Source organism: Nomascus leucogenys, chromosome 3, assembly GCF_006542625.1.
Source record: "Nomascus leucogenys isolate Asia chromosome 3, Asia_NLE_v1, whole genome shotgun sequence".
Taxonomy (NCBI): domain Eukaryota; kingdom Metazoa; phylum Chordata; class Mammalia; order Primates; family Hylobatidae; genus Nomascus; species Nomascus leucogenys.
In genome coordinates, this window is record NC_044383.1 from 94867361 (window position 1) to 94881684 (window position 14324).

General features: G+C 38.5%; 1 protein-coding gene across 1 annotated transcript in view; it reads left to right on the top strand.

Moving 5' to 3' along the window:
* The window catches only part of AFG1L (AFG1 like ATPase), a 234226-nt gene that overhangs the window by 186135 nt on the left and 33767 nt on the right, over positions 1 to 14324 (top strand). The window contains exons 9-10 of the mRNA XM_003278929.4: positions 11145 to 11215; positions 11472 to 11572. Coding sequence (XP_003278977.3) covers positions 11145 to 11215; positions 11472 to 11572 — 172 coding nt within the window. The remainder of the gene's footprint in view (positions 1 to 11144; positions 11216 to 11471; positions 11573 to 14324) is intronic.

The following is a 14324-nucleotide window of genomic DNA, read 5'->3' on the forward strand; positions in this document are numbered from 1 at the left end:
TTCTAGATTAACTCTTTTGTTTATTTTTAATTTTTAATTAATTAGTTCTTTAACTTTTTTAAAGAGTTATGTTTAACACTTTAAAACATAGTGACACTTTTTTAAAGTGTCACTATGTTGCCCAGGCTGGCCTCAAACTCCTGGGCTCAAGTGATCCTCTTGCCTCAGCCTCCCTAGTAGCTGAGACTATAGGCATGAGTCACTACACTATGGATTAAGTCTTTTGTTAATTAAATTATATTTGTGTTTTTATGCCCCATCCTTGTTAAAAAATAAACTTGAGGCAACTTATATTGAAGTCATTTATAATTTATCCACCATAATCACTAAAATGGAAGAGATGGAAAATGCCAAGTATTGGCAAGGACGTGGAGAAAATGGAACTTTTTTTGTATTGCTGGTGGGAGTATAAATTGCTACAACCAATTGGAAAACTGGCAACATCTCCTACACTGAACATAGGTATACCCCATAAGCAGCAATTCTAGCCGTATGCCCAACAGATATGTATATATGAGTTTACCAAAAGGAATGTACTAGAATGTTCATAGTAGCACTATTCACAGTATCCCCAAAATGTGGACTACACAAATGCTCACTGTTGTGGACTGAATTGTGTCCCCCAAAATTCACAGGTTGAAGCCTTTACCCCTGTGGAACTATATTTGGAGATAGGGCCTTTAAGGAGGTACCTAAGATTAACTGAAGTCATAAGGATAGGGCCTTAATCCAATAGGACTGGTGTTCTCATAAGAAAAGGCAGAGACCCCAGGAGTGCGTGCACACAGAGGAAAGAAAGGCCATGTGAGGACATAGTGAAGGCGGCCATCTGCAAGAAAGAGAGCCCTCACCAAAAATCGATCCTGGCAGCACCTTGATCTTGGCCTCTAGCCTCCAGAACTGTGAGAGAGAAAAAAAATATATATATATGTATATATTTAATATATATATTAAACAACATATATATATTAAGCAACATATATATATATATATATATATATATATATATGTTGTTTAAGCCACCCAGTCTGTGGTATTTTGTTATGGCAGCCCTAGCAGACAAATGCACCCATCACCAGTAAAATGATAATAAATTGTGGTATTTTTATGCAATACAATACAGTGACAAAAATAAACAAACTACTTCTACACACATCAATATAGATGAATCTCACAAACATAATATTGAGTGAGAGAAGTCACATACATGTGAATAACGGAAATGAGCCTATATGAAGCAATATGTACTTATACCCAACTTGAAGTTGATTTAGGATGCACTCTTATTTAGAGATTTGACCAATGTCAGTGCAAAATGAAAGAATTTTCCTATGTCTAGAATATTTGTCAACCAGCAAAGATCAGGACTGTCAGATAGGGTAATTATTGTGTTTCAGAAGTTTTTAATTTTAAAAATAATAACTTTTACATATTAAATATTTGAGGTACTTACTTTTTTTTTTTTTTTTTTTGAGGTGGAGTTTTGCTCTTGTTGCCCAAGCTGCAGTGCAATGGCACGATCTTGGCTCACTGCAACTTCCTGCTTTCCGGGTTCAAATGATTCTGCCTCAGCCTGCCGAGTAGCTGGGATTACAGGCCCCCGCCACCACACCCAGCTAGTTTTTTGTATTTTTAGTAGAATTGGAGTTTCGCCATATTGGCTAGGCTGGTCTCAAACTCCTGACCTCAGGTGATCCACCCACCTCAGCCTCCCAAAGTGCTGGGATTACAGGTGTGAGCTACTGGGTACTTACATTTTAAAGTAATTTTTACTTAGCATTTTTTTTGTGTTAATGGTCTTATGTTTTCCACTTTACATGTCTGTATCAGGTAGAGATCACTTTTACATGTTATTGCAACATATAATCTTGTTACAGTACATTGATTTATAATAGTGATAAGCCATGCATTTATTATTATACTGTTATTTTACAGAAAACTACTGAGTATAACCCTATGGTAGAGAAATGATTCACTATTATTATGGGCATGCATTATTGTTTGAAAACACATAAAATGTAATAAATACAGAATAACTTAAATGGTTTCAGGATTTTTTTTAAGATTAATATCTATTGGGAATTTGGGAACATATTTTCTGGGATTCCCCAACTTTCAACTTTCCTCTGGTTATTCATGTCAAAAGGACTGCAGGTTTTCTACTGGAGTTTTAGTTGACCTGAGCAGTACTGACTGCACTGTCTTCAGTCTGAAAGCTGTAAGACTGGGTAACCCCATATTTATCCCTTCTCCCAAATGTCAGCACCCCACCAGAATCTGTTCACTTCTGTCCACTGTCCCATGCCTTCAGATGCCTGTTTTTATATTTTTCCAGAGTTTACATATAGTTGTTATCAACAGGGAGGGTTGGTTGAAGCAGAGCCAACTTGGTCCTATTAGAAGCAGAACTCCTCTCCCTTGTTCTAAATAGAACACACCCTCACGTATCATCCTGAGAAGGGTACATGGGAAATATATATTTTGAAAACTCACATGTCCAAAAAATGTATTTATTTTACTTGATTAATAGTTTGACTAATCATGGTTATCACACGGTAATATTCTCTTAGAATATTTTAGACACTATACCATTATCTTCAAGCTTCCATTATTGCTGTTACAAAGTTGGATGTGAATCTGTTTCTTGACCTTTTATATTTGACCTGTTTTTTCCTCTTGAAGTTTTTAGAATAGTCTCTTTGTTCCTGGTTTCCTGAAATTGCATAAGGATATGCCTTGGAATGGAGCTTTTTTCCATTCTTTGTGCTGGGTATTCATTGAACCCTGTCAGCTTTAGAAAGTCATGTCCTGCAGTTCTAGGAAAGTCAATTTTATTCTGATTCTTTTCTTCTCCCCGCCCCTCCACCCCATCTCATATTCTCCGGAACTCCTCCTGAACTTTGTGAATTGAACTGAACCTTGTGAATTGATCTTCTAATGTTCCTTTGTTTTCTCTTCTATTTTCCTTTTTTTTTTTTTTTTTTTTGGTCTTTTTGTTCTATTTTCTCATATGACCTCAACTTTTTCTTTCAATCCTTTTCCTGCATTTTGGATCTAGCAGTCCTATTTAGAGATCTTCCTTATGCCTTTGTTGTTCTTTTGGTTTACAGCATTCTTCTTTCTCTTATGGGTGCAATATCTTATTCTCTCCAAGCATATTATAGTGTGTTCTTCCCTTTCTGCTCTCTTATTTTTTTCTTTGCTTCCTCCAAGGTCCTTTTAAAAATGTCTTTATTTTGGTCTTTGTCTTTTACCTGCGGAAATACTTGGTTGTCCATTCACATGTAAGAATGAGGCATTAAAAAGCTGATCAGAAGTTCTGAGTGCATAAGCAAGGTTTTATTGATTGGTGGGCTTCACTGGAGGGTGATAAGGTGGCTAGTCATGTTTTTCACTGGAGAACTCCAAATGTGAATATCTGTAAGTCTTTCTTTGGCTGTTCAGTTTCCTCCAAAGGTAAATCTTTCTGTCTAATTCCTGGGATAGAAGTTTTGCTGGTAGGGTTCTGGTTGCTGAAAAGGTACAGGTTGTTAGTTACACTATTTAATATGTAGGATTTTATACAGCTCAAGGGACATTAAAAAAAAAGAAAAGAAAATTTTAATGTAGGCTGTCAGTATGGTATCTCTCCCTTTTTCTTCATTGTTAAGTCTACCCCAGCTGCCAAACTTACTGTTGTGGGTAATGACTGTCTGGCTGGTGGTGTGAGTGATAAGAAGAGAAGACAGTTGTGGGTAAAGAAAGGCAAATGTATTAGAGAAGGTATAAAAATATGTTGTAAGGGTACAACAGGCAGGTCAGCAAGAAAGGAGGTAGCTGCAAGGAGACAGAGGCTTGCTGGGGATTTTATAGGATGATACTTGTGCTGTGTGCTGAAGAGGGCTTTGTGCAGTGATAATGCCAAGGTTGCAGTGAACTAACTTGCATTTTTCTATCAACCGAGTGTCTGGTGATAGCTGGGCACATGAAGATTGTGAGTTATTTGCACAGGAGGAGTATGTGTCCTGGACCATCAAGAAAGGCAGACTTACCTGCTTTCTCTTTTTGCTTTCCCCTGGTCCTGCCAGCCTGACTTTTTCCCCCTAATTAGAATTCCAGACTTGCCAGTTTCTGCTGGTGTGGAGGAGGGCAGGAATCTGGCTATCCAAGTAGAGGGAGAGAATCTAAGGAACTGTCTTTATCTTATTTTCAAACAAATACCCCTGTTTGCAGCCTAACTCCTCACCTGTATATTCGATTGTATCTGCTAGTGCCAAGCCTTTGGAGAGTTCTTTGGTGAGAACTGGTCTGCTTCATTTTGGCTCTGTACTCCACCTCTCACCTTCTGATTTCCCATCAATTAAGGTTCTGCTCATCCAAGTAAGGAAAGCAATGCCAGTCGTTCCTTCTTCTAGGCTCCCTAATATTTCCAAGTTATTCTCTCAGAGAACACTTCCCCCATCACTTGCCTTTGGGGAGGATAAGTCATCATCCTCTTCTTTCCCAAGGGGAAGGGAGGGAAAGGCTCTTATCACACATACTATACCCAAAAGCTAGTGACTGTTGTTCCATTTCCCCCTCCTTATAAAGATACTGTGTTGTGGGGTATAACAGGAGATGGTGGAGGAGGAGTGGCAATAGAAGTGGCACTGCTTATATAACCATGAGGGCAGAAGTCTAGACCTAGTGGCTGTTGGCACTAGGTGGCTCACTGGCAGTTCTGTTTAGAAAGTAGCGGGATACTTAACACTCTACCATCAACTTTGTGCCTTAATTGTAATTCTAGGACAAGAGGGAAATATTGCACTTACAGAACTGCTTACTGTTCCATTGTGTAAGTGTATCCAAATGTACTTAACCAAATTCCCCTTTGTGGGACATTTCTTTTTCACTTTTGTGGTGCTAGGAACAGTATTACAGTGATCACCCTTGTAGTAGTTAACCATTATTATGTCCATAGGTAAAATTCCTATGAGTTTCATATTTCATAAAAACATAAACGTTTTTAGTACTTTCATTAAATATCATCTGTTTGCCTGAAATCTGGTACTATTTTTATACTCCTCCCAGCTGTACATAAGAGTGTTGTTTGAGACAACTGAACAGGAGGAGACTGACAGGAACATGAACAAGAACTCATTCACGTGTTAGGAGGGTGGCACAGCCGAACTCCAAGGGGACAGATACTCCTGTGCTAAGGACCCTTGCAGAGCTCATTGTATGTGTCTCTTCATCTGGCTGTGTATTTATTTCCTTTAAGATATCCTTTGTAATAAACTATTAAACAAGAATCTTGGTCGACCACGAGGAGGGAGAAATGGTGAGGACATGCTGACAGAATCATTTCAACTCTTCTCAATTGATCATTTTCCTAAAAGGTGACTAAGTGGAATGTAGTGAATGTGAGTGAATCTTTCTTGAGGGCGAGATTTGAAACCTCTGGAAATAATTAATGAGAACACAAATTCTCAACCTTCAGAACTACGATGAAGGCAGAGACACTGTAAAAGACTGAACTTAAATACCACTGGCCCCAGGACTGGAGCTGATCGTTTTTCTTGGACTAAACCTCTGATGCAAATATGTTTTTATCAATACTCTTGGATCTCCCATCGCTCCTAAGATAGTATTGGGCCATAGAAATTAAATTCAGAATGTTTCATTTAAATTGATGTTCTATCATGTTCTTCTTCTTTTTTTTTTTTTTTTTTTTTGACACTGTCGCCCAGGCTGGAGTGCAGTGGCACGATCTTGGCTCACTACAACCTCCCCCTCCTGGGTTCAAGTGATTCTCCTGCCTCAGCCTTCCAAGTAGCTGGGATTACAGGTGCCCACCACCATGCCCGGTTAAGTTTTTGTATTTTTAGTAGAGATGGGGTTTCACTATGTTGGCCAGGCTGGTCTTGAACTCCTGACCTCGTGATCTGCCCACCTCGGCCTCCCAAATCCATCATGTTCTTATTAAAAATTTGAAAACATGTTGCCTCCTATTTACACCAGAGGATACTTCGACAAGAAATATAATTATGGGACCATGTTTTCCTCTTGCCTTCTTGCTTCATTCCGAAACTTGCTTACTCTTCTCTTTTCGTATTCCCAAGTTCCTCTGGAGTCATTATATGGAACAAAGCATACTGGGAAAGAATTATGTTTAAAAGTCTATAAGGAACGCAGTGTCCATTGATGGATGAATGGATAAATTGTGGTCTGTATACACAATGGAATATTATTCAACCTTAAAAAAGGAGATCCTGCAATTTGCAACAACATGGATGAAACTGGAGGACATTATATTAAGTAAAATAAGCTAGATACAGACAGAAAGATACTATAAGATCTCACTTGTATATGGGATCTTCTAAAAAAGTTACATACTTAGAAACAGAGAAATCAAATATAGAATAGAGTAGTCGTTACCAGAGATGGGGGGTTGAGTGAGGAGAAGGGGAAGGGATGAGGAGAGGTAGGTCAAAAGGTAGCAAGTTGCAATTACAAAGGATGACTAAGTCTAAAGATCAAATATACAGCATGAGGACTATAGTTGAAAATAGTGTATTGTATACTGGAAATTTGCTGAAAGAATAGATTTTAGGTGCTCTTACCACCCCCAACTCCTCACACACAAAAGGTAACTGTGAGATGACAGATATATCAATTTGATTGGCTGTAGTGGTAATTTCACTATGTATATCAAAACATCATGTAGTACACCTTAATATATACAACAAAAAAGTTTAAAATATCTTTTTAAACGAATGTCCATTTTCTTTGCTTAGGATAGTTTATCTTTTTCCTTCTCTCTGCTAATTTGGATAGAAGAATAGCATCTTATTATTTTACTTTGCATTTGTTATTACTAGTAAAAAAAGAATGATTTTACATATGCTTCTTGTTCACCGAGCTATCTTTTTTTTTTTTTTTTGAGGCGGAATCTGGCTGTGTCGCCCAGGCTGGAGGGCAGTGGCACAGTCTCCCTCCCTCTCTCCCTTCCTCCCTTCCTCCCTTCCTCCCTTCCTCCCTTCCTCCCTTCCTCCTTTCCTCCCTCCCTCCCTCCCTCCCTTCTTTCTTCTTCTTTTTTTTTTTTTTTTTTGAGTCAGGGTCTCCCTCTGTAGCCCAGGCTGGAGTCCAGTGGCATGATCTTGGCTCACTGCAACCTCCACCTCCCAGGTTCAAGGATTCTCGTGCCTCAGCCTCCTGAGTAGCTGGGATCACAGGCACGCACCACCATGCCGGCTAATTTTTGTATTTTTTGTAGAGATAAAGTTTTGTCATGTTGGCCAGGCTGGTCTCCAACTCCTGGCCTCAAGCAATCTGACCACCTCGGCTTCCCAAAGTGCCAGGATTATAGGCATGTGTCACCACGCCTGGATTACACCAATAACATTTTTTATTTTGCATTTTGTAACTTCTGAGTGACTATAATAGAATTCTTATAAGACACTGTTATAATAAAATAATTTTGTGATATTTCACGTGTAATTTCACTATATAGAAAATCAAGTATTGTAATTTCACAGGTGACTTAGGAGAGGTGACCTGATTGAAGTTTAGTGAGTCACATTTTGATAATATAGTATATATGAGACCGTAGAGTAATAAAGAAATCACCACTGAGGAAGATTGTAAGGAATTATTTATTCACCAAATATGCTTTTGGAGGCCTGTCTTCTTTCTTGGTTGTTTTCAGAATTCAGTTTTCCCCCTATGTTGAGTAATGTGCCTGTCCTAAGGAAAGATTAACTTTCTAAATGACAGCAGACCATACCGAGTGGGTGGTGTTGCTCTCTTTTCGCTATGTTCCTTAAAAAGCAGCTCACTTTTTCTTTTTTCTTTTTTTTTGAGACAGAGTTTTGCTCTTGTTGCCCAAGCTGGAGTGCAATGGCGCAATCTTGGCTCACTGCAACTTCCGCCTCACGGGTTCAAGCGATTCTCCTGCCTCAGCCTTCCGAGTAGCTGGGATTGCAGGCGCATGCCACCACGCCCAGCTAATTTTTTGTATTTTTGGTAGAGACAGGGTTTCACCATGTTAGCCAGGCTGGTCTCGAACTCCTGACCTCAGATGATTCGCCCAACTCAGCCTTCCAAAGTGCCAGGATTACAGGCGTGAGCCACCACGCCCAGCCAGCTCACTTTTTAAAAATATATATTTTATTTTAAGTTCGGGGATACATGTGTAGGATGTGCAAATTTGTTACATAGGTAAATGTGTGCCATGGTGTTTGCTGCACCGATCAACCCGTCACCTAGATATTAAGCCCCACATGCATTAGCTATTTATCTTGATGCTCTTCCTCCCCTCCACCTGGCTCCTGACACGCTCTGGTGTGTGTTGTTCCCCTCCATGTGTCCATGTGTTCTCATTGTTTAGCTTCCACTTAGAAGCGAGAACATGTGGTGTTTGGTTTTCTGTTCCTGTGTTAGTTTGCTGAGGATAATGGCTTTGGCATTATCCTCCATCCATGTCCCTGCCAAGGACGTGATCTCATTCATTTTATGGCTGCATAGTATTACATAGTGTATATGTACCACATTTTCTTTATCCAGTCCATCATTGATGGGCATTTGGGTTGATTCCCTGTCTTTGCTGTTGTGAATAGTGCTGCAATACATATATGTGTGCATTTATCTTTATAATAGAATGATTTATATTCCTTTGGGTATATATCCAGTAATGGGATTGCTGGGTCAAATGGTATTTCTGGTTCTAGATCCTTGAGGAATCACCATACTGTCTTCCACAATGGTCGAGCTAATTTACATTCCCACCAACAATGTAAAAGCATTCTTATTTCTCCACAGCCTCGCCAGCATCTGTTGTTTCTTGACTTTTTAATAATCGCCATTCTAACTGGCATGAGACGTTATCTCATTGTGGTTTTGATTTGCATTTCCCTAATGACCAGTGGTGTTGAGCTTTCTTTCATATGTCTGTTGGCCGCATGAATGTCTTCTTTCGAGAAGTGTCTGTTCATGTCCTTTGCTCACTTTTTGATGGGGTTGTTTGTTTTCTTTTTTCTTGTAAATTTGTTTAAGTTCCTTGTAGATTCTGGATATTAAACCTTTGTCAGATGGGTAGATTACAAAATTTTCTCCCATTCTGTAGGTTGTTTGTTCACTCTGATGATAGTTTCTTTTGCTGTGCAGAAGCTCTTTAGTTTAGTCAGATCCCATTTGTCAATTTTTGCTTTCATTGCAATTGCTTTTGGTGATTTTGTCATAAAATCTTTGCCCATGCCTATGTCCTGAATGATATTGCCTAGATTTTCTTCTAGGGTTTTTATGGTTTTGGGTTTTACATTTAAGCCTTTAATTCATCTTGAGTTAATTTTTATATAAGGCGTAAGGAAGGCGTCCAGTTTTGGTTTTCTGCGTATGGCTAGCCAGTTTTCCCAGCAGGAAATCCTTTCCCCATTTATTTATTTATTCATTTATTAAACAGGAAATCCTTTCCCCATTGCTTGTTTTTGTCAGGTTTGTTGAAGATCAGATGGTTGTAGAGGAGTGGTCTTATTTCTGAGATCTCTATTCTGTTCCATTGGTCTATGTGTCTGTATTGGTACCAGTACCATGCTGTTTTGGTTACTGTAGCCTTGTGGTATAGTTTGAAGTTCACTAGCATGATGCCTCCAGCTTTGTTCTTTTTGCTTAAGATTGTCTTGGCCATATGGGCTCAAAAAGTAGCTCACTTTTAAGCTTTTTGTTTGTTTGTTTTTTTGCTTGTATACACCAAAGGTGATGTTGGTTCCAAATGCATTCTAAAGAATAATGTCTAAACAGACATGTGCTTGGCATGAGCATTGACATTTACATTGGTTTGTGTGATTTCTTTTACCTTTAAGATTGTTTCTGTCTCTAAAATTACTTTCTATAGTGTCATTTCATTATTTTAATACCGCTCTATTTGAATATGATACCAGACCTCATGGAAGTCAAATAGCATTTCTCTTGCAAAGTTGGCCATTGCAAATGATGTTTTTAACATCCTTTGAGGTGGAGTGGTTATTACTTGGAATGTGACAGTTTCATACTTTTCATAATAACTATGTGCTTTGTTGCATTTTAAAGACATTTGCTCTAGAACAGTTGAAGAATTGGGTGCTTGTGTGTTAAATGCCTACCACCTGATAATTATCGCAAGGGAGAATTTGTTTAGTTTAAGCTTAATCTAAATAAAAGATAACCTGTCATACTAATTTTCAATAAGACTTTAGTAAGATGGATGTCCAGAATTTAGTTTAATTGCTTCCACTACTACGTAAGAGTGATTTGTGTGTCAAAATTAAGCGTATTGGCAGGTCATCCTGTAAAAGTTTGTATGTGGAGTTGAAATAAACTTACATTTTTACTTGAAGCTCTTTTTAACAGTTTATTTCTTCTGCCAGTTATTTTATTGACTGTTAATTTACCACCCCTCTTAAAAAAAAAAAGGTGAGAGGAAAAAGGCCATAGCATCATCACATTTATATATGAGTTCCCTAAACCATATGGTGATTTCTAATTAGAATACAAAAGATTCTGTGATGAGACTAACTTCGTAGTAGCTGTAACAGTGGGCATCACAGAAGGAGAGAGTTTTCTTCAATTTCCAACACGGAGACTTTTGAGAGAAACTGTGTGGTCTATAATTGTCCTTATACTAGAAGTCTGACAAAGTTATTGATGTGCAGATCAAGTTGGTATTTCGAAGGTAGTAATTTAATTCTAGAGGTTTGATCCTCTCAGTCAGTGGTTTGACTTGATTTTTTTTAAATGCAGCTTCAATATTGAATTTCACATGTACCCTCTCAGTAGAGATTTCAAAGGATACTTTGCTGGATGCTTGACTGCCTTGTCTATTTGCTCTTGTTTTGCATGCAAGAGAGAGCCAGAAGCTTTCTTCTCATTGTGTACACATGGTATTAATGGATTTACTCTGCCTGTATCGTCTCATTACTGGAAACAGCTAGAAGCACAGAAGTCTTTCAGTGTATGCAAATAAGGTAGAATCATCTACCTGAGAGTTAATATTCTCTGCTTTTAAGTGTATTCTAAATCTAATGTTTGTATTTAGAGCATAACATCCTGTTCTTTTTTTTATGGGCAAAAAGCTAAGCAGGCTCAGGCAGCTGTTTGATGTTGGCTTCAAGTGTTATTAATTTCATATTCTATTATTCTTTTCACTGTAGCACAAGTGAAGCTGATGTGGAGGCTGTCATGGATAAGTTGTTTGATGAGCTGGCTCAGAAACAAAATGATTGTACGTAAGTTAATTTCTCTTGAAAGAGAATACATTTAGAACACAATGCCCAATCTCCACTGACCAATTAATAAGTTCCATTGCTGTATATGGGTTGATGCCACGCTCAAGTGGCAGTCATTGTATCAGCATTTTGTCTAATTTATGTGTTGAATCATGTGCTATTATTCATCAAGCTATGCATTTCCTATCTGTAAGAGATGAATTTTATAGTAATTATCCAGACAAGATTGAGTCTTTGTTCATGTTCCCATAGTAACTAGACCAAGGATTCTAAAAGTGCAAGGCAGAGAGCTGTGCCTGAATAAAGCCTGTGGAACCGTTGCCGACTGCACATTTGAAGAGCTGTGTGAGAGAGTAAGTATCCAGGCACGTCCAGACTCACTGGCCTTTTCACATGTTAAAATACTTCATGTTTTCCTCTCTGCCCATTTCAGATTTTAAAATACCATTCACAGAGTCAGAACCGATTTAAAAGTCTCATTAAGGGAAATACTTATCTGTATTTGCTATGTGCTTTTTATAGATATTGGCACAAAATTTGCACTTAGAGGGGCTCTAATGCAAAATTAGAAATGCAGAGAGAACTGTCAACTGTTGCTAGAAGCAAAAATAAAATCAGTTTTGGGGCTGTTTTGTAAAAGTCAAACATAAGAGATTTTGGAAAAATATTTGAGGTGAGAGTTAGGAAAAAGGAAGATGAAATAATGCTATCATGATCCAAGGAAGCATCACATAAAAGAATTTCCACTCCTGTACTCATTGCCCATTTGATATTGCCATAACATCGGACCTATTAGGGCCAGGGTCAAAGAAGGTGAATTTCTATAACTGTGACATCTATATTATATATTAAATAATATGTTAAACAGAGAAAAAATGTTTACCTGTATATGCACACATTCATATAACTGAGAAAGATCTTGACTGAAGATTCATTATAGATATGAATTGTCTTTTAAAAAATCTGGAATTAAAAAAAAATCTGGAATTCTCAGTACTCAGTGGATATTCAATGTATTTATTGATTGCAAATATTGAGGAAAGCAAATCCAAATTAGATATAATTTTAAGCATAATTTTTCGATTGACATGCTTAATTTATCATTCTAGCTGGTCTCTGATTTATCTTGACTTTTAGGTAACTAAAGAACAGTTGCTTTTCAGTAAGGGAAAAGACAAAATACTTATACCTGCAGCCATTTTATGAGTGCTTTTCTTAAAAGCTAGTGACGGCCTGGCGCGGTGGCTCGCGCCTGTAATCCCAGCACTTTGGGAGGTCGAGGCGGGTGGATCATGAGGTCAGGAGATTGAGACCATCCTGGCTAACATGGTGAAACCCCGTCTCTACTAAAAATACAAAAAATTAGCCGGGCATGGTGGTGGGCGCGTGTAGTCCCAGTTGCTGGGGAGGCTGAGGCAGGAGAATGGCGTGAACCCGGGAGGCGGAGCTTGCAGTGAGCCGAGATCGCGCCACTGCACTCCAGTCTGGGTGACAGTGCGAGACTCCATCTCAAAAAAGCAATTATTTAGCACTTCAGAACCAGTAAAGTTTAGGATCAATGAGGATCCTCCAACTGGGTGGTAATGTTGATCTCTGTTAGTGAAAGTCATTCTGGGTGATATGGACCTTTCAGACCTCTCCTGGATCAGTCTTTAAGGTCCTGATAACCTAACATCTCCTGACAAAATTCTATTAAGGATCCCACTTAGGTTTGACTTATTTTTGCAAGAAAAATAAACTTGAGAAGAATCTTGTATATCCAAAAGATGAAGCTCCTCCACTTTCTGCAGAAGAGGACCCAGTGGGGAACGGGAAAAGACAGGCCTGTTGAATCTTGGGGGAGGAAGGCAAAGATGGTCTCTTTTGGAGCAGACACTGAGTTTTATCTACATTTTAAAAATATGCTCATTGTTTTAGGAGTCTTAGTAACAGGAAAAGGCCACTTATCAGGAACCAAAATCTTCAGTTTATTTACTATCTGGGAGTGATGGGGAAGACTGATAGAGACGTTATCTTGAAAAATGAAATAATGCTTATAAAAATAAATTGTTTTGTCTTATTTGACAAAAATGTGGATTATAATAGCAACTACAAACTAAACTCTTAGATTAAACAATGAGAAAGTGCAGTGGCATGATCATGGCTCACTACAGCCTTGACCTCCTGGGCTCAGGCAATCCTCCAACCTCAGCCTCCCCGGTAGGTGGGACTGCAGGCACACCACGCCATGCCTGGCTAGTTTTTTAAAAAAGTTTTTGTAGAGATGGAGGTCTTACCATGTTGTCCAGGCTGTTCTCAAATTCCTGGCCTCAAGAGATCCACCCACCTCAGCCTTCCAAAGTGCTGGATTACAGATGTGAGCTACCATGACCAGCCTTGTCAATTATTTTCTTTCGAAGTCTTTGTGATGTTATTATTTGTTAATTTTTTTTCTTCTCCAAGTTGGCCAGATCTTCATTTGTCAGTGAGTTTGCATGGACAGGTTTGCCCTTTATCTAGACCGTAATTGTGGGGTGTTTACTACATTACACAAGCACTGAATGACCTGCAACAGGCATTGACGTGATAAGTGGGGTTAGGTCGCAGTGTTAAGCTATGAGGGATGTTTGAGGAAGGGCTAAGTTTTTAAGTACCTAGTTTGTTTGTGATATTTTCTTGTTATGATGATTTTGCATTGCTTTGCAACTTTGTAACTGCAATTCAGATATTGATTTCTTGCATGAAGAGGACAATTGAAATCCCTCAACTTCAGAAGTAGCCTAAAACTCTTAATGAGTTATAATGATATTATGAGCCAGGCTAAATAATTGCCAAAAACCATTAAGTAAAGATAAAAACACATACAACCTAAGGTAAAGAAGCAGGCATCTATCTGGTGTGTCTGGGACAGTCCCAGCTTTGGATCATCTATCCTAATTTTCTAGAAGGCTCTTGAAGCCCAAGACCTGCCCAATCACCTGATACCATCATGAAAAAGTCTTTGGCAAGGAGTAGATTGGTTAACAGTCCATAATGATTATTTTTGAGCCATGGCCCCTTCCAAGGAAAAAAATAATACAGAAACTTACCTGTGTCTTGATAAGGTAAAAGAAGATTTAGATTGGA